Raw genomic sequence first — 21,398 nt, 5'->3', positions numbered from 1 at the left:
AAGAAGATTCCTTTTTTTCCACAGCCTCACCAACACATATTGTTTCTTCTGTTTTTCATTTTAGCCATTCCGGCAGGTATAAGGTGATAGCTCATTGTAGTATTGGTTTGCATTTCCCTGATAATGAGTGATGGTGAGCGTCTTTTTTGTCTATTGGCCATCTGGATGTCTTCTTTGGAGAAATGCCTATTCACGTCATCTGCCTATTTTTTAACTGGGTTATTTGTTTTGAGTGTTCAGTTTTATCAGTTCTTTATATATTTTAGACACTAACCCTTTATTAGATATTTGATTTGCAAATATCTTTCCCATTAAGTGGGTTGCTTTCTAGTTTTGTTGACTGTTTCCTTCGCTGTGCAGAACCTTTTTATTTTGATGTAGTCTCAACAGTTTATTTTTGCTTTTGTATCCCTTACCTCAGGAAGCATATCTAGAAAAGTGTTGCTATGGATGATGTGAGAGAATTGACTGCCTGTGCTCTCTTCAAGGATTTCTATGGTTTCATGTCTTACATTTAGGCCTTTATTCCATTTTGAGTTTATTTTTGTGTACTGTTTAAGAAAGTAGTCCAGTTTCATTCTTTTGCATATAGCTGTCCAGTTTCCCCAATACCGTGTGTTGAAGAGATTGTCTTTTTTCCCATTATAAATTCATTTCTCCTTTGTCAAAGATTAACTGACACACTTGTGGGTTCATTTCTGGGTTTTCTATTCTGCTCCACACATGTTTAAAAAATTAAACAATATATTTCTAAATAATCCATCAATAAAAGAAAAGAATCACAAAGAAAATTGAAAATATTCTGTACTAAATGATAATGAAAATACAATGTAACAAAACTTATGGAATGCAAGTAGAATACAGCTTAAAGGGAAATTTACAGTTTTAATTGCTTATTGAAAAGAACCATTTAAAAATCAATGACCGGGGCGCCTGGGTGGCTCAGTCGGTTGGGCGGCCCAGGTGACTTGGTGAGCCATGACTTCGGCTCAGGTCATGATCTCACGGTCTGTGAGTTCAAGCCCCGCGTCGGGCTCTGTGCTGACAGCTCAGAGCCTGGAGCCTGTTTCAGATTCTGTGTCTCCCTCTCTCTGACCCTCCCCCGTTCATGCTCTGTCTCTGTCTCAAAAATAAATTTAAAAAATAAATAAATAAAAAATAAATAAATAAAAATCAATGACCTAAGGTTCCACCTTAAGAAGATAAAAAAGAAATGTAAGCCAAAAGTAGAAGGAAAAAAAATAATAGAGAGTAGAGATCGATAATATAGAGAGAAAATACAAATTACCAACCTCCACTGAAACAGGACATCACTACAGAAGCTACAGATATGAAAAGATACGGGAATAATATGAACAACTTGGTGCTGATAAATCAACAACTTGCGTGAAATAGACAAACTACATAAAAAATACAAAATATCAAATACTAGATGGCTATTAAGGATATAATATTAGTTCGTGAATTCTATCAAATATTTATAGAAGAAAAACTACCAATCTTACAGAAACTCAGAATACAGGGGATGAAGAAATGCTGCATAACGTGTTTCACGAGACAGCATAATCTTGATACCAAAGACAAAGACATTACAGAAAAGATAATTATAGAACAACATCCTTCAAACTCATACAGTTAAAACTCCTTAACAACACACTAGTAAATCAAATCTAGCAATAAACAACCAAGCAGGGATTATTTCAAGAATGCAAAATTGGACAAACATTAAAAATCAATGCGGTCTACCAATGAAACAGAATAAAAGAGAACTATAGGGTCATTTCAGTACACGTAGAAAAAAAGCATCTGATAAAATTCAATACCACTTATGAAAAAACTAGAAAGAGCTTCCTAAGTCTGACTGACAGCATCTATAAAAACCTATAGCTGGCATTTTATCTAATAGTGAAACACTGAAAACACTTTCCCCAAGACTGGGAACAAGTCAAAGATGTCCGTCCTCATTACTCTTCAACATTATATGGAAGCCAAGTCAGTGCAATAAGAAAAAAAATACAAAGATGAAAAGAGGTAAAACTACAAAACACTATTGAGAAACTACAAAACACTACAAAACACTATTCAGAAAAATTAAAGAAAATATTAAAAAACAGAAAGTTTATCTTTTGAGTTTCATGGACTGAATGCAATATTATTAAGATATTAGTTTTCCCCGAATTGATCCAAACCATAATCCCAGCATGCATATTTTAGAAATAAAAATGAGCTGATTCAAACATTCATATGATACTGAAAAGGACCTAAAATAGCCCAAACAATCCTGAAACAGAGGACTAAAGCTGGTGGCCTTATACAATCTTACTTCAAATCTTGCTGTAAAGCTAGAGTGACCTCATAATGGCATAAGGGCGGACAAAGAGATCAGTAAGAATGGAACAGAGCCCAGAACAGTTCACACTTTTACATAGTCATTTAAGTTTTTACAAGGGGAGGGGAGAAGCTCAAACCTTACATCACATGTATACAAACAAAAATGAATTAAACAGAACCCAAACTAAAGCATACAACCAAAACTATACAGCTTTTAGAAGGAAACACAGGAAAATATCTTCACAATCCGTGGGTAAAGATTTCTTCAGTCAGGCACAGAAAACAACAGTCACGAAAAGGAAAAAATAGTAAATTTCATCAAAAATAAAAATTTGTGCTCACTTTAGGTTGAAAAACCATAATCATATACGTTAAAAATAAGTGTTCATATTTCTTTCCGAGCTTAACTTCATTTACAGTTATCAACATACACATGAAGAATGTCTGTTCCTAAAATGAGTTGTTTTCAAAACATTTTGCTGAAGTTTAATAAACACAGAGAAAGAGCACACAAACCCGTTAAGTGCACAGCTCGGTGAGTTCTCACATACTAAACCCACGTAACCAGACCCAGAACAAGAACAAGAAACAGCACATTACTAGAATCCTGAAAGTTCCCTTGTCTCCACTTTCCATCACTCCCTGACCCCTCCAAAGATAATCTCTATCATGACATCTAACATCACTAACCACAGTTCAATGGATTTTAATTCTTTAAAACTAACTAGAATATACAGAACTGTAGATGCTGGAAGAACTGATAGTTAATGTACAGATATCCTTCCTCTAGATTCAAGAGCATTAAAAATCTATCAATTACATGAAAGATAATTTCCAGCATGGCATACCCTCCACCTCACCTCTACTCTTCCCTCGTGGAGGTAATTCTTACATGTCTTCCTGGAACCTTCCTTGATTTTCTCCGTTAGATGTAGATCCTTTTCCCATTCTCCATACAGTTCTACCACTGTGCTTGGTATACCATTATTATAAGATATATGAGTGTCTTTCCTTATCAGCATGTAAATACTCAAGGCCAGGGACCCTGACTGTTCTGTTTCTTTACTTTTACCTACTCTAGTTCCTGTCAACATGACATACAACAAATGAATGAAAACCCAGTGGTATAAATCTACTAAATGAGTAAAATTATCTAAGTTAATATATCTAGCTCACAATAGCCTATTATCTGTGGATAGATACAAGGGCTAAAAGCAACAAGATTATAATATATATTCTATAATATTCTGATTACAGCCAGAAAAGATAAATTTGGACCCACAGTGCCACAATAGTAAAAACTGAAGTAAATCTCATGAAAGTAAAACTCAGTTTAAATCTGTGAATAATTATTTAATAGTGCATTAAGATGAATATTTTCCTCTGGGATTAAAATGAGATTCTAATGCCATATGGAAAGCTAAGTTTCCAAAAGAAAACAGCGCATATTTTTAACATATTCAAATGAACAGATACAATAAAAATCAAGTAACACAATCTCATTTTAAGTTCATGTAATGACATCAATCTCATTAAAATAGAAATACTAGTTTTAATGAACATATAGGTTCCTACAAACTTACTTTTATTGCACACAATGAAATAATAACTGGACCCTTAATATTTAGTGACATTTATCAGAAAAATATATATTTATATAAACAACTAAGACTGACGTACTCCCAAATAAATGAATTTATGCAGACATTTTTGCTAGAACTACATGCCACCTTTAGTTCTCTTAGGAAAGAAATAGATTTTTCTACAAATGGTCAATATGAAAAATATTTACCAACTTTCAATTAATGTGTATATGTGACAAATACAATTCAGAGACCACATAGTTGACATTCATGAGTCAAATGATAATAATGATTATAAAAAGAGCTTCACTTACTGCTATTTCTCTACATGCCGACATAGAGATCCCAGTTCCTTCTATTTGTTTTAAAGCATAGTCCTTATCATCTTTCCTGCAAAAACAAAGTGATTTTAATATACAGACAAAACTAAATTTATGTGCATTTTTAGTAATATAAAATATAAATAAATATAAGCCACATATTTGATACACAGACCACTTTTCACATGTGTTAAATAGTATCATATAGGAAGAAGTTTTTAGATAATCTAGTTCAATCCCATTATTTGATGAGGAAAGTTACATTCAAAGTAATAAAAAGACTTGTCCAAGCCTCCATGGTTTGGGGAAGACAAAGATTCAGAAATGGAGCTCCAGACTTTCAGCAATGATACGTATAGATTTCCTTTTATACACACGTGTGCGTGTGTACTGTACCCTCAACACACACACACACACACACACACACACACACACACACACACACAACCTTGCTTCCTAAAACCCATTCAGATATCGGTGGGTCAAAAAAAAATTAAGAAATGAATGCATCAGTAAAGTACAAGACGGTTATAATTTCAAACATGTTATAGTCCTCCTATCTCCCAAATACCTTTGAAGAGATTCACTCAACATGTGTTTACTAAGCACTTACTATGTATTCAGAACTGTGCTCGGTATGGGGGTTACAGCAGAGTTCCTTCTTCTATGGAGCTTTCCGTGTCTGCTGGCCTAGACAGAGAAGTAACTAACATACCGCAGTACAATCTAAGCGCTATGATAGGGCAAGCGCAAACCGCAGAGGTTACTCAACGGTTACTCTGGGGGAGGACCTAAGCAAGGACTTCTCAGAAGAAACACCATTCAACTGGGGCCTAAGTGGCAATTTTCACACTGTTGTGACTCAGGACCCCTTTACCCTCTTGGATATCACTGAGGACCTGTGAGGTTTTGCTCGTCATATCTATCAGTATTTACCCTCTTCGATTTTAAAAATGGGGACTTTTAAAAACAGAATACACAGCACCTATCCGTTAGCCAGCAGAGCGATGATGTCACGTTATGACACCTTTGGGAAAAAAACCCACTGTACACTCACGAGACAGTGAGAGAGGAAATACCACTGACCCTTGAACAATATGGGTTTGAGGTGCACGGGTCCACTTATATGCAGATTTTTTTCAACAGATACAATACAGTACTGTAAATATATTTTCTCTTCTCGTTTCAGTAACATTTTCTTTTTTCAAGCTTTCTTTATTGTTAAGAACGCAGGAAATAACGTATGTAACATAAAAAACATGTGTTTAATTTGCTGTTTATGTGATCTTATGGCTTAAGCAGTCAAGTTCTTAGGGAACTAAAAGTTATATGTGCATTGTAGACCGTGGTGACCGCGTAGGCTGTCGGCGCCCCCAACCCCCACGTACTCAAGGGTCAACTGTGACATCACAGCACTAGTAGGAAAATCGTGTTGACCTTCGGATTCTCTGAAAGGATTCTGGGGGTAACGAGCGGTTCCCAGACCGGAGTTTGAGAACTGCTGATGTGGGGGTATGTGTATTTGTGTACGTGTACGCGGCTTGAGTTAAGACGGCAACACAGCGTGAAGATGCACGAGGCGAGACAAAAGCATTTGAGGAGAACAGACATCGTAAACAACGGGGGATGAGGCTCAGGACATCAATCAGGAACCAGAACATAAGTCTTTCTACTCCAAGAATAACAGGAAGCCCTCCGTTAAAGATCTCTTTCATAAGAGATATCAATCCTATTTTATTGGGAAAACGTATCTTTGGCTGCCTTCTGAATGCTTTGGGAGAGCAAATAAGAACAGGAGGCAGAGAAGCCACTGAAAAGTAAACAGCGTTAAAGTACTTCAGCTGAGAGACGGCGGCGGTGGCTGCACAACGGTGGTTTCCATACAGAGGACACGGACCGGAGCGCCTCGGCGAGGCAGGACCAGTAGCACTTGGTGACAGGACACTGGTCAGAAGGAAGGAGGAGGAGCCAAAGATAATGACTTGTGCCGAGGCAGCAGGTTACCAGCAACATCACCGACTGAAATAAGAAACGGGAGGAAAAGGACCGAGGGCAGAAGCAGCCAGCTCCGTTTCGTGTAGGTCGAGTGTGCGGTACATCCGAGATACCAGAGTGAGGATGGCAAGCTGAGTCAACAAGTCTAAAGCTCGAGAGAAAGCTGAAGACACGCGTTTACTATAATTAGGACACACACGGTAATCAAAGCCATGGGAGTCAAGTGACGCCAGAGAGGTCAAAAAAAAAAAAAAAAGTTTCAAAAAGGGTAGAATAGGAAATAGTAGCGAAAGCTGCGGAGGAGACTAGCGAGGTGAAGAAGCGTTCGCTGAACTTAGCAACGATGAAGTCACCAGAGAGCAGACCGGGCGACAACAGTTGAGGTGATGTAATGGCAGAGTCCGCAGTGCAGCAGCTGGCGACGAATGGGGCACAAGCAAACTAAGATGACAAACGGAGACATCTGAGAGGGAGAAAGCACACCGGTAGCTGGACTGATGCGCAAGCTTACAGAGTTACTATCATTTTAAGAGGGAAGAGAACTGAATAGGTTAAGTACGGCCAGGAAGAATCCAGAGCGAAGGAGCTGCTGACGGAAGAGGGAGAGGCAGGTAAAAGTTAAGAGAGCAAAGACGAAAATGCTGAGGAGAAATTAAACAAGGCTAGAAGGAGAAACACTTTCAGGGAGAGTTCTCACCTGATGGCTTCGAATCTTCCTGATGTTGGAAATTAGGTCATATACTAAAAGTAAGAGGAGGGCACCTAGGCGGCTCAGTCAGTGGAGCGTCCCGACTCCGGACTTCGGCTTAGATCATGATCTCACGGTTCCTGAGTTCAAGCCCCGCATCTGGCTCCATGCTCCCAGCACGGAGACTACCTAGGATTCTCTCTCCCTCTCTCTCTCCCCCTCCCCCACTCCCTCTCCAAATAAATAAACCTAAAAAATAAAAGCACGGGCAAAGGTGGTAGAGTTCAAGATTTGAAAGGATGAAAGGAGGTTTGGTTGAATAAAATCTATTCATTTAAGTACATTTACTACTTTATTATCTCAAATTATTAAAACATACGTAGCTTTATCTTCGTGATTGCAATATATTTACACCAAATCCTTAGCTGTGGGGGAAAAAAAAATCCCAATTCCAACATTATTTTTCTGAAAAAAAGATCTGTCTTATGACAATCGGCTTTATAACATACTTTCTAGTAAAGCCCCACGGGCACTCATTATTTTAAAAATACATTAAGTGTACCTACACTCAATGTTCACTATGTCTGAATGATGTGTGAAAGAATTAAAAACATGAAGTTGAAGAGGGGGATGCAAAAATAAAATGACGTCAGGACTAGAAAACGTCTGCTAGACACTTTCACATACACGGTACTGGTTTAACCAGATGGTTAACCCAGGAGTGAGTACAAGGGATTGTTATAGGTACTATTTGAGGATAGCATCCTAGATCTGGGCACTCTAAGGAGAAAGAGAGTGGTGGGAAAGAAAATAAATTAAACCCAAGACTTACCCATTCACCTCCTTAACAACAGCCCTGAATTTCTCTCGTATGTAAATGGCCAAGCTGCCATATGCAAATGTCTTCTCAATGAACTGAAAAATTCTAATCTGCAAACAGTTCTCTCCCCCATCCCAAGTAATTATATGTGTTATATTTTATAAAGGTAAGTGATGAGCAAGAAAGGTGAAATGGGAGAATAGAAAAACTTTAGATGTTTGATAATCAAAAAGGCAACCTCCTCTTGAAAATCATTGAATTACCGTCATAATATAACAGCACTTTGTGGTTTACAGAGCACATTTATTTATATATCCATCCACACAGTCACTTTTTAGTAAAAAGGCACATTGGAGAGGAAAAGGATTTGTTCCCCAGTTTCAGTCATGATCCGGTTAAAGTAGTCAGCCTGCATAAATAAATAATTGCAATATAGTGTTTTAAGTGCTATAAATAGAAGGGACCAACTACAACTTGAAGGGTTGAAGCAAGATGAAAGAAAGCTTCAGAAAGAGGCTACCTAAGCAGAGATTTTCAAGATTTCAGAAGTTGGTGAGGAAAGGAGGGAGGGGCTGTGGAGAGAAATCAGTAGCAAGAGCAGACGTTCCAGAAAGTGGGAACGATACGTACAAAAATACAGAAGATGGGGAAGGTGTGACATGCTCAGAGAATAGCAGAGAGTAGCAGCAGCAGTTTAACATCATGAAACATGCTCACAGTCCTGAGGATGGATGAGATTTTAGAAACAGGCAGAGGGAAGATGGGAGGGGGTCAGCTGTGTCATCTGTGTCCAAAGAGGGGTACACAGAGTATATGCGCTTCACTTCAGGGAGAGTAAAAAAACGTAAGTATGACAAAATACTACATTAAAAATAATAAAGAAAGCTGAGGGAAAGTGTGTTACATGAGGAAGCCGAAAGGAAGAGAATGGAACCATGACGAAAGAGTAAAGCCAGTAATAGAAAATGGCCGTAAAGGAGCGGGTAAAAAAAATGAGCAGTGTTTTGGTACAAAAGAGTAATGAACACACATATGAAATTTCACTTCCTTCCTAAAACCCTACTAAAAAATGGCAAAGAAATTTTTTAAAAATATTAACTCACATGGATGAGAAATGGAGAGGAGGCAGCATAAAACTTTGGAAACTAGAAAGTAAGTGGACAAACACTAACTGATGAACAAGACCCAAGAGATGCATCCAGCAAAATCCTCCAAGATCAGAGAACTGACAGTACGAGATAACTCTGGAAGTAGAATTGGTTGAGTGGAAGATAAAGCTGAAGAGATATTTCTAGAAAATAGAATAAAATAAGAAATGTGAAAGAAAACCAGAAAAATTAGACAACCAGTCCATGAAATCCAATATACAAGTAATTAGCAGTTAAGAAAGAAAGAACAGAGAAAAGAAGTAATTCAAGGCAACTTCCCAAATTGAATGACAGGGTTTCTAAAACTGAAAGGGTCCAATGAGTTCCCACCACAAATAGCTGAAAACAGACCCACATCAAGACACAATACCTACATCTTTCAGAAAAGTGGAGATGAGCGGATTTTACAAGCTTCCGGTGGAGACAGGTAATGGGCCATTTAGAAAGGATCAATATTGGCCACGAGAAAGAAGAAAATCCTGCCATTTGTGACAACACGGATGAACCTGAGGACATTAAGCTAAGTGAGATAAATCCCATAAAGAAAATACCGTACGATATCACTTATATGTGGAATCCCTGAACTCGTAAAAACAGAAAGTAGAATGGTGACTACCTGGGGCGAGGGGCACAGGGAGATGTTTAATGAACAGGATAGTGATTACAGATAACAATACTATATTATAAACTTCAAAGTTGCTAAGAGACTGTATCTTAATTGTTCCCACTAGGGGGAAAAAAAGTGTTAGCTACACTACAGTGGTAGTCATATTACAATATACAAATTTATCAGTCAACAAGTTGTACAACTTAAACTTACACAATGCTATATGTGAATTATATCTCAATAAAAATAAATTTTAAAAAAAGAATCAGGAATCAGGATACCTGTGGACTTCTCAACAGCGGTTTTAGAAGCCAGAAGCTCTGGCCTAACTGCACTACGTAAAATCATGAGGTATTGATTACAGCGTCAAGAGAAGTTGTTTGGGGTGTAAGAGCCTGCTCTGGAGAACTACATTGTCAGCTGCAATGACAGAAAAACATTACAGAGTCGTCAGCCAGATCAAGGAGCTTGAGCCAGAATGTAAATCAGTACAGTACTTCCTTCATGGAAAAAGTCATGCTTTACGGGAGAAGCAAAAAAGAAAGAAAGAAACAGCTGAGCCGATCACTGTTAGTTACGTAGTAAAAATTGTGAATTACATGAAGCGTAATGTGTTAACCTGAAGATGTAATTATGTTTATTATGCAATAATCTGTAAGCAGATCATAAGCAACCGTCACTGTTGTGCTGCAGTATGACGGCTACCGAGGGAAAAGGTCTGGGAGGATATGCTAGACCACAGCACGAATCTCAGCGATTGTGCACGACAATGAGCTGCCCCGGCCGAATGCTACAGAGATGTGAATTCAGCCCCCTAACTTGCTTAAGTATTTGGTATTTTTAATAACCTTAGTATTTCCAGTTTGGGACAGAATGCTCTTAAAGATACATCCTTGGGCCTTAGACATATTTTAAATCATTTTTAATAAAATCTATTTAAAAAGATTAAAGGTCCTAATAATTATTGTTCTTACTGCAATTAGTATTTTCAAATATGGCTTAGGAACTACTTTTTACCTTTGGATACCACGACTAAAGTTCACATATTATTATCATCTGATTTTGCCTTTTGTGAATTTAGGTCCCAAAATCAAAATAATAAAGCGGATGTCTTTTACACTTAACGTACCTTTGGATTTCTTATTTTAAAAACTGTTCTCTCCAAATTGATTTATTTGACAAATTAAAGGAGTTCAGCCATTATACATTAAATGCAAATAAAATGTATTAATGTGCATATACATATGTGTGTGTATGTGTGTGTGTATATATATGTGTACATATACATATATACACATATATACACATATGTACATATGTTTGGTGATTTATGTACATTGAGCTGAGAAGAGGCAGACTCATGTTCTTAGAGAAAAACTGGTACAATGACTGTTTCAATATTTTTGTTTCTAGGTTTCAGTATCCTAGTCAATTAAGAACGAACATAACACACTTGATGGTAGAAATCAAGAAGCCTTGCAGATTGGTTCAAGTCCTCACTGTTCACAATATGTTCTAACTCCTTGGGTAACCACTGACTAAAGCCTTACATCCTTGTGTATTATATACACATCAACAGAGGAGCTGCTTTCTCCCATTCTAAAAATTCTGGTTAACCTAATTTTCCAGAGCTGTTCAACCTTATCTTCCCTGGCTAGATACTTAATCAGCTCTATACGCTCTCAGATTAGGTGACTGGCTATTTTTGAAGCATCATTAGGGAAAGACTGCACTTGAACCCCCATGGAAATGACCTTGCCATACTCTGTTGACAACTACAACAGCAGAACTCCTTGGATGCACAGCTCTCAATTACCGTGACATGACAACACATCCTCAAATTACTGGAAGACCGTCCCAGCCAGAGACCTCAAACTGAGGATTCCTAAGAATCCTCCAGAAGATGATCCTAGAGAATGAGACAGCTTCCACCCAGGACCCATGGAACAAGATCTAAATGGCAAGAACCAAAGACTGTCAGGCTTAAATCTGCATGCTCTCATTCCACAGCTCTTTTCTATCCTCTATGCTGGTTTAAATTTCTGAATTATTAATAGACATCTGCTATGTCTAATAACAATACCCTTAATATTGCTCTTTATAATCCTAATCACTCCTTGTATGAATCCAATACCTGGCTACAATTTGCTCATGATTTCACTAAAATAATGCAAACAAGCTAATTACTGAGATTTTAGCCACTTTCTTTTGGGTGCAACTCCGCTCACTCTAGTTCCTGGGCAATCACACTCAACTACTAAGCAACTCCTGAAATAGTCAACTCAAAATAGTAAACAGAACAGGGAGCCCCTGTGATGTCAAACCTAGCAAAGTTTCTGTCTACACCAAAACCATACTTGGGACTTGGCTCTTTGCTTAGAAACAGATTACAAAACCTGTTAATCTCAGCATGTGCCATACTGCAGTGCTCAAATGACTCCAGAGTCCTACATGTGCACGGCCATTTTTGCTTTGGATGATTCAACAACTAACCTCACAACAACAAAAAGTATACATAAAGAACTCACTTCAGTCCAACAACTGAGGTTCTCTGAACAGCCTCCTGATCAATGGAATTCTGGCAAGAGCGAAGATCTGGATTTTACAGAACAGTGTCCTGAATGGCTGAATTTGGCCAAAATGAGGGGCTGAGAACAGCGAAAATAAACTCCGCTGATAATCAGACTGTGATATACCTAACAGATTAGAGGCAATGCCAGTACAAAGGCACACAGGAAATAAAGTTTGCCTAAGGCAACAGCACAGCTGCAGAATGACTAAAATGGCCCTTTTATGAGTGATTACTGTTCTCTTACCAGTGAGTCCCAGCTTTGCTTCACTCCTACTCTTGAAGAGAATGCTAAGATACCTAATTACCAAACAGACCCCATTTCATGAGAGTATCCAATCCAGAGCTGATCTACTCCCCCAGTCTTTCCTTAAGACCATGCAGCCCAAGCCCAAACCCTCCGAAGCCCTTGCCCACTCCCTCTTGCTGAGATACCTCACAGTTCCCAGACGTCCACTGTCATTTGCTACGGCAGACTAATAAGCTTTGACCACCGGTGCATTCTTGATGGCCTTATGCCCAATAATCTCACATGAAGTTATAGTGCATTAAAGCAAACTGAAACACTTCCTTTCATTTAAATTGGGTACACTCTGAGAGCACATTCTAATTAGCCACACTATATTTTGCTTAAAATCCCTTGTCATATTAACACATTCGACTCTTTCGATCGTCCGACAAATGAAATCTAGAAATTAACTTTTTTGTCAGCAACCCAAGTTTATTTTAAAAATTACTCAAATTACTAATTCTAGATTTGAGGGGATTTCTTGGCACTTTGGGGGAGGTTCCTGTGCTTGGCACAGGTATAGTCTCCAAGATACAGCAGTGAAAAAGAATGCCCTTTCAGGAATTACTTTCGAGTTTCTTGGCAGCTCCAGATGCCAAGCTCCAAGAAATTATAAACCTTCTTGTAAACCTACAAGTGAGTATCTCCCATCTACATGATCTCAAGCAATTCACGCTAAACTTGTTAGTTCTCACACTTTAAACTCATCTTCACCTTGTTTGGAGAAACAGCTATGCAGAATTTAACAAACTGCTGAGCTTGGAAGTCAGAAAGTAACTCTTGGTCCCTTCCTGTCTGTTCAGTTATAAGATTACAGTAACATGATCAAATATCATTACATGTGGGGGTTTTCCATCGAAGTAAACTACTTACCAATCTTTTTAAATCAACTTCTCAAAGTGTCATTTTTCTGAACATTATAAAGTTATTTATAGTCACTGCATCTTGACTTCAAGAACCATATCTTAATATTCGTTGTCTATAATCATTTTTCTTCTCCTTAACATTCATGGTCCAAGAACTAAGAAACGCTAAAACCAGAAATCAATGCATAGTATTTTTCTCCCAAATGGTTGGTCTTTCTTGCTATTTCACATATCCACTAATTTATTTCCACTTGGCCCCAAATACTGTTTTCTTAAAAGTACTATTACATCAGGCATACGAATATACTCAAATGTTTCTTAAATATTCATATTATACTCCAAGTATTATTTTAATTATTCAAGATTGATGTTATTACGACACCCTAAAAATGTCTTCTTCTCCCTTAATGTACATTCTACCTTGTCGACAACACTCTGTAATTGAAAAGATTGTTATGAATGCTCATTGTTGAACAAATGAACCGGATGGGATCTGAAGTCATTACATTACAGCTCTGTCTCTCACATGCAGAGGGTTTATTCTGTCATTAGCAACACAGCGTAAAACCTGAATTTATAAATAAAAATCTGGCTACAAAAGTTTTTCTACATAAAGAAATCAATAGACTTCTACCCTCTCACTCTTCCCTTCTATTTTTGTTTCCAGTATCTTTAAAGATTAACATTTAACATTATCGAAAGGTTCTCATTTAAACTGGTGACAGACGTAAAGGAATGGTAACCTCATGTACTATTAATAACAGTATAAACTGGTACATTTTCTAAAGCAATCTGGAGTAGTGGTATTAAGTATGTATACTTCCTACACCAGCAGTTCCTTTCTTGATTGATTATATACCATAGGAAAGGTTTCATATAGTGTCAAAGGAGGACACTGTTGTGGAAGCAAATAGGGGCATACTATGTACACATAAGTAACACATGGTGTGTACATATACAGTATTGAGAATATCTGGTCAAAAGCAATGAACTGGGTCTACATATAGCTAAGCAGAAACATAACATTTTTAAGAGGAATGAGACTAAACCATACCCAAACAATATTTTCATGGGTACAAGTATATAATAAAGATATTTAGATTAAAATAGGGGCTGAAAGGATCTATACTCAAGAAATCAGAATGAGAGGGCACCTAGGTGGCTCAGTCAGTTGAGTGTCTGACTCTTGATTCCAGCTCAGGTGATGATCCCAGAGTTGTGGGATGGAGCCTGGTGCCGCGCTGGGCGTGGAGACTGCTTAAGATTCTCTCTCCTCCCTCTGCCCCTCCCCTGCTCGAGCTCTCTCTCTAAATAAATAAATGAATGAAATGAAATGAAGTGAAAGAAAAGAAAAGAAAAGAAAAGAAAAGAAAAGAAAAGAAAAGAAAAGAAAGGAAAAGAACAGGAGTTGATTATAGTAGGAGAAGAGATGGGATAGAGACGGGAGAATGAAAAATAAAATATAGGACCTTGCACAGAGTGACAATGATAGTATACCATGTACTTAACAGTATTTTCAATTCAATTCTATGTACAGAAAAACAAGAAACAACCAGTTAAATGGAACTATCCCTACTCAAGTACAAAAATAGGGTTTCCTAGAATTCTGGGGAAAAAATTACAGTGGGAAAAGAATTAAATTTGGTATATGCCAAAGATAAATAAAACTAAGAAAAATTTCAACAGAATTACATAGATATATTTGACAGTGTTAAACACAATAAAATTAACAAGGTCTGACTAGACTAAACTTACAGAAAGATCACACATTAGCACACAACAGAAATATCAACATTGGAGGCAAGAAGGGTAATTAGGAAGCTACCGTCAATAATCTAAAAGTTGAGTAACAAGTTCCAAAACTAAAATTTGCTATTTTCGATACATAAATAAACAGGAGTGGAATTAAGGAGTGATAAACTCACCTTGCCTAAGAACAGTTCCAAACACAGTGCTTCAAACAAGTTAAAAACTGGCCAGAAGAAACTTCTCTCTTCTTCCCTGCTTCCTTCCACTCACTCACTCACTGCCCCAGCACCAATTACACATAAGGTAGAACCGGATAGGGTCTCACTGTAACTAGGTGAAGATGTAACATCTAACCAGAAAGCAGAGGGCCACACAGAATAATGAAACATGCAGCATATTTCAGAGTGGATGGGGGTAAAGGAGGGGCATCAGCTCCCAGTGAGTCTCTCCTTGAAAGGCAGGGCCGTGCCAGATTGGAGAAGCTGACGTCTTGTGGCAATATTAACATTAACTAACCTTTTACATTTGACACTTTCAGACCATTCCGTAAAAAATTACTCTATTAGTGGATTTACAAGGGCTGTGTTCTCCTAGTTCTTAAAGCAAACTCACTATTATCTGAAGGGAGGAAGCAAAGTTATTTCCCAGGAATGGGAACTATACACCTTTGCCTCCAACTTTCCAAAATATCAGAAAGCCCATTTCTCCACAGGTGAATATTCAATAAATGTTGACTTCTTGGCAGGCAGACAAGGAATAAGATTCCTAGAAGAATATTATAATATGTACCAAGCACTTTCCACAGCCAAGTACTATATTAAGCACTTAAGATAAATACATGTTAAAGTTCATGCCACACATGCTCTGAAATTGTGTACATAAAATATGTCATTTACATGTATATAGTTATATATAGCCAGCATGGCTCCATGTTTCTCTACAGAAATATTTATGTACACATACATAAGCACATTTTAAAATACATATGCAAATACGTGCACATAAATACATATATACACATATGTACATTTATGTATCTGCATATATACAGTAGAGGTATACACAAACAGATGAATATAGCTAACTATATGTGTGTATATGCGTGCATATATACACACCTATATGTATACACACACACACACACAGAGGAAGAAGATAATTTCAGTAATAATTAAGTTACTGACTGCCCACAGTACTATTTTAACTCAGTTATAAAAAAACAAGGATCAGTTATGTAGGTGACATAACTGATGACACAGACTGTCCTTTATGTGCAAGCATTGTTTAATAATGGTGTCACAACAACACATTATTGTTATCCCATTTTACATAAAAGGAGACAGGGGATCCATAGTCACAGTGCTGGAGAGCAGCAAACCGGGACCTCAAACCCAGCAGTTTGATTGCGGGAAGCATCTCCAGCCACATGCCACATTGGCTCTGTTCAGGAAGTGTCACTGCCAACTGCATTACAAATTGCTTCCGGTAAAATACTCGTAGGCAAGTTCACTACAGCAATAAATGGGTCATGTGTAGATGAATACACCTCCCCTACCAGGATGAGCTAATAAATAGACTATTCTTTGCTTATCATTAACACACACAGATTCAAACTCCCTCCTAACCACTTATCCGGCAATGCATGGAGTACAAGCTACCAGAAGCTTTTCATTTGAGGCTGCTATTATCAGGGCACCTGGGTGGCTCTTTCGGTTAAGCATCTGACTCTTAAGTTTCAGCTCAGGTCATGATCTCCCAAGTTTGTGAGTTCCGGCCCCGTATCAGCTCTGTGCTGACAGTGCAGAGTCTGCTTGGGATTCTCTCTCTCCCTCTCTTTCTGCCCCTCCCCTGCTCACTCTCTCTGTCTCTCTCTCAAAAATGAACTTTAAAAAAGTTAAAGCTGCTACTATTATATTCTATGAACAAAAAGAGGACCAAGAGACCTTAAAACAAAAGACTACCCGAAGTTTCAAGTTTTATTTGTAGCATTCACAGATCTATGATCTTTTAGTTATATAAAACTAAAAAATAGCAAAGAGGTAAAAAAATTTAAATCGTGTATAAAAGCTATGATTTAACAAAGTATATACTTTGAGTGATTTGAAGCCAAGAGACAACGCACAAAAGACTATACAAAAGCGGGGGGGGTGGGGGGGGACATCTTATGATTATCAGAACTAGACTAATCCCAAAACGTAAAGGTAGTGCGGAAAACCAATTTTCAAACAGTTCACAAAAGAGGTACAAATTTAGATTCTAACAAACTCTTAACACCTCCTACATGTTGGAAAAGCCTTGCTACTACTAATAAATCAATGTTGTATACCTTTAAAGAGTTAAATACTTCTAAATGACACCTGTCATACAAAACAATAGCTCACATTATTTTGTGAAATAATCTGTATCATGTAACATGTATCAGGCTGATACAACTTTTGTAACTAAAGGCCTGTAAAACTGTTGTTGAATAGACACCTGGAGAAAAGATCGATTGTGAGAAGACAGTTATAGGATTATAATGAAAAGTGAATATATTTTTACGACTGCACAGCAGGTCCGGCACATACTCCTGCAATGACAAATTCTCTCACACTACACATCACTGCACTTGCAAGACTAGCTTGGTGACTCTGGGTAACTTCTGTCTTCATTCCCACTATTATAAAGTACTTCAAGATGAAAACATATACATATACTTTATAAATCTGACATCAAAGAATAAGAATACCTGCATGAAGGCCAACTAATTATAAATCTATTTTGAGTTTGAAGCACTGATCTAGATATGAAACGACCTATAAAGAACTACAAACACATAAGCTACTTCATCCTAGTAACCCAATTTTCCAAAACATATTAGCCACAGCTTCAGAGTTAACTTGGATTTAATGTTGGATTTCCTTCTTTAAGATGAATTAACAGCAAAAGTATTTAAACTGAGGATTTTACAAAAATTTGGAAATGTTCTTTGGTTTGTATTTCCACATTATATTTCTCAGAACGGATCGATAATGAAAGTTACATGTAAGAAGTCTAAGATACTTCCAAAATAAAATGTGAGATAAGGAAAAAAGTCAAATAAATTAAAGAATATCTGGTGAGTAAGAAGTTAAAAGTGATGGACACCTAAGACCAATTAGAAACTTTACACCTGCAGGGGTGCCTGGGTGGCTCGGTAGGTTGGGCATCCGACTTAGGCTCAGGTCATGATCTCATGGTTTGTGAGTTCAAGCCCCATGTTGGGCTCTGTGCTGACAGCTCAGAGCCTGGAGCTTGCTTGGGATTCTGTGTCTCCCTCTCTTCCCCTCCTCCAATTCACTGTCTCTCTTTGAAAAAATAAATGAACATTAAACAATTTGAAAGAAAGAAAGAAAGAAAGAAAGAAAGAAAGAAAGAAAGAAAAGAGAAAAGAAAAGAAAAGAAAAGAAAAGAAAAGAAAAGAAAAGAAAAGAAAAGAAAAGAAAACTTACACCCGCAAAATCTCTCAGAGATCTTTCCCCTCTCCTGCAAACTCTGGACCATGAAAGAAAGCAGGTGAAATGAAAGGACATAAAGTCCAGAGGGATCTGCTTCCGTGCTTAGAAATTCTTAAACACTGGCCTACCCCCAGTCTCACCTTCAGCAGTGGTCCTCAGACCTTCACAACTTGTCAAACTCTGTGGTTTACCATTTACTCACAATCAGGAAATTATTTTATTTTTCCTCTTCATTTCACGTATCTAGTCAGTTATCAAATCCCTGCTCTCCAACCTTATTGCCATCCCTTGTTCATAGCATTCGCCCTCTGAATTACAAAAGCACAGATCTAACTGGCTCTTCACCCCTTAGTCACATACTAGATGACATATTAGTATTATTAGTCAGATATCAGTCACATATTAGTATAGGCAAGAGTTTATTTCTGGGCTCTCAATTCTGTCCCATTGGTCTATTTTCATACCAGTACCATACTGTTTTACTATAAGTTTGTATGATAGACTGAAATCAGGAAGGGTGATGCCTCCATTTTTGTTCTTTTTCAGGATTGCTTTGGCAATTCGGGGTCTTTTGTGGTTCCATACGAATTTCAGGATTGTTTTTCTATTTATGTGAAAAACACCATCAGAATTTTGACAGGGATTGCACTGAAACCATAGACTGCTTGGGTAGTATGACATTTTAACAATATTGATTCTTCCATTTAACCAACATGATATGCTTCCATTTATTTGTCTTCAATTTCTTTCATTGTTCAAATATTCACCTCTTTGGTTAAATTACCCCTAAGTATTTTAAAGTTTATGATGCTATTTTAAATAAGATTGTTTAATTTCTTTTTAGATGCTTTGTTGTTAGTGCATAGAAATGCAAATTTCTGTAAGTCGATTTGTATCCTGCAATTTTATTGAATCCAATTCTAACAGTTTTTTGGTGAAGTCTTTAGAATATTCCATATATAAGATCATATCATCTGCAAACAAACAAATTTACTTCTTCCTTTTATCTTTTTTTGCCTAACTGTTCTACTAGGACAATGTTGAACAGGAGTGGTAAGAGTAGGCACCCTAATCTTAGAAGAGAAGTGTTTAGCTTTTCATTGCAGAGTATGATGTGAGCCATGGTCTTATTTTACATGGCCTTATTATTTTGAGGCACATTCCCTCTATATCCACTTTGTCCAGAGGTTTCAATCATGAAAGGAGGTTGTATTTTGGTAAGTGCTTTTTCTTTATCTATTCAGATGATCATATGATTTTTATTTTTCATTCCATTAATGTGATATATCACATTTCTTGATTTGTTTATGTTGAAAGATCCTTGCATCCCGGAGATAAATCTTACTTGATTACAGCATATGATCCTTTTAATGTGGTACTAAAAGCAGTTGCCTAATATTTTGTCAAGATCTTTTGCGTCTATATTCAGGAAGGATACTGGCCTGTTTTCTTGTAGCATCCTCATCTGGCTTTGATATCAGGGTAATGCTGGCCTTGCAAAATGAGTTTAAGAGTGTTTCTTCTTCTTCAATTTTTGTGAAGAGTTTGAGAAGGATCCTTCCTCATATGTTTAGAAATCACCAGGAAACTATCTGGTACTAGGCTTTTCTTTGTTGGGATTCAATCTCCTTACTTTAGGACTAGATTTTTCTATTTCTTCATGATTCGGTCTTAGTAGGCTGTATGTTTCTAGGAATTTGTCCATTTCTTCTAGGCTACCTAAATTGTTAGCATATAATCATTCACAGTAATCTCTTATGATCCTTTATATTTCTTTGGTATAGTTGTAATGTCCCCTTTCATTTCTGATGTTATTTACTTGATCCTTCTCCTTCTTCTAGTCTAGCTAATAGTTTGTTCCATCTGTCAAAAAAACCAGCTCTTAGTTTCATTGATATTTCCTATTGTCTTTGGTATTTCCTTCTTTCTACTAACTTTGGGTTTAGTTCGTTCTTCTTCTAGTTCTTTGATTTATAAAGTGAGGTTATTTCAGATCTTTCAGGTTTCTCCATATAGGCATTTGTCACTGTAAATTTTCCTCTGCTTTTGCTGCATCCCATAAATTTTGGTATATGCTGTGACTTCATCTTTGTTTGTTTCAAACTACTTCTTCAGTTCCCTTCTGATCTCTTCTTTGATCCACTGGTTGTTCAGGAGTGTGTAGTCTAATATCCACATATTTGTGAATTTTCCAGGTTTCCTTCCTGTTACTGATTTCTAGTTTCATACCACTGTGGTCTGAATAGATAATGGGTATGATTTCAACCTTCTTAAATTTGCTAAGACTTGTTTGGTGACCTAACATATGGTCTATCCCGGCAAATGATACACATGTGCTTGAGAAGGATGTATATTCTGCTGTTGTTAGATGTAATGGTATATATATATTATATATAGATACATATTTTAAGTATATATTATATATACAATATATATATTATATATATAAAACATTGGTTCAAATCCAATGTTTCCTCATTGATTTCTGCCTGGATGATCTATTCATTATTGAAAGTGGAGTACTGAAGTTCCTACTATATTATACTATTTCTCCTTTCATATCTGTTAGCATATGCTTAATATATTTGGGTGCTCCAATGTTGGGGTCATATAGATTTACAACTGTTATATCCCATAAAGATATAATCCCTTTATCATCATACAATGGCCTTCTTTACCTTGTGTTACAGCTTTTGAGTTAAAATCTACTTTGACATAAGTACAGCTATCCCTACTCTCTTGGTTTCCACTTGCATGGAGTATCTTTTTCCCACTCTTCCCTTCGAGCCTATGTGTATCCTTGAAGCTAAAGAGAGTCTCTTGTAGGCAAAATATATTTGCATTTTGTTTTCTTTTCCATTCAGTCATTCTATACTTTTTGATTGGAGAATTTAATCCATATTTAAAAAATTGTTTTTAATGTTTATTTATTTTTGAGAGAGAGAGAGGGCAGGGGA

At 37.1% G+C, this 21,398-nt stretch overlaps 1 protein-coding gene across 7 annotated transcripts in view; it reads right to left on the bottom strand.

Annotated features, from left to right (window-relative positions):
- CDK8 (cyclin dependent kinase 8) overlaps nt 1–21,398 on the bottom strand; it is a 117,608-nt gene that overhangs the window by 58,813 nt on the left and 37,397 nt on the right. For 5 of the 7 annotated variants that reach the window (XM_042936952.1, XM_042936793.1, XM_042936874.1 and 2 more), the window contains exon 2: nt 4,229–4,304. In XM_042936952.1, coding sequence (XP_042792886.1) covers nt 4,229–4,304 — 76 coding nt within the window. Of the gene's footprint in view, nt 1–4,228; nt 4,305–9,259; nt 9,402–9,773; nt 10,029–21,398 lie in introns of those variants that run through there. The other 2 variants (XM_042937035.1, XM_042937128.1) reach the window with 2 other exon arrangements.

This window comes from Panthera leo, chromosome A1 (assembly GCF_018350215.1).
Source record: "Panthera leo isolate Ple1 chromosome A1, P.leo_Ple1_pat1.1, whole genome shotgun sequence".
NCBI classification, from domain to species: Eukaryota; Metazoa; Chordata; class Mammalia; order Carnivora; family Felidae; genus Panthera; species Panthera leo.
Note: the sequence above shows the minus strand (reverse complement) of the source record. Positions and strands in the feature narration are given on the sequence as shown.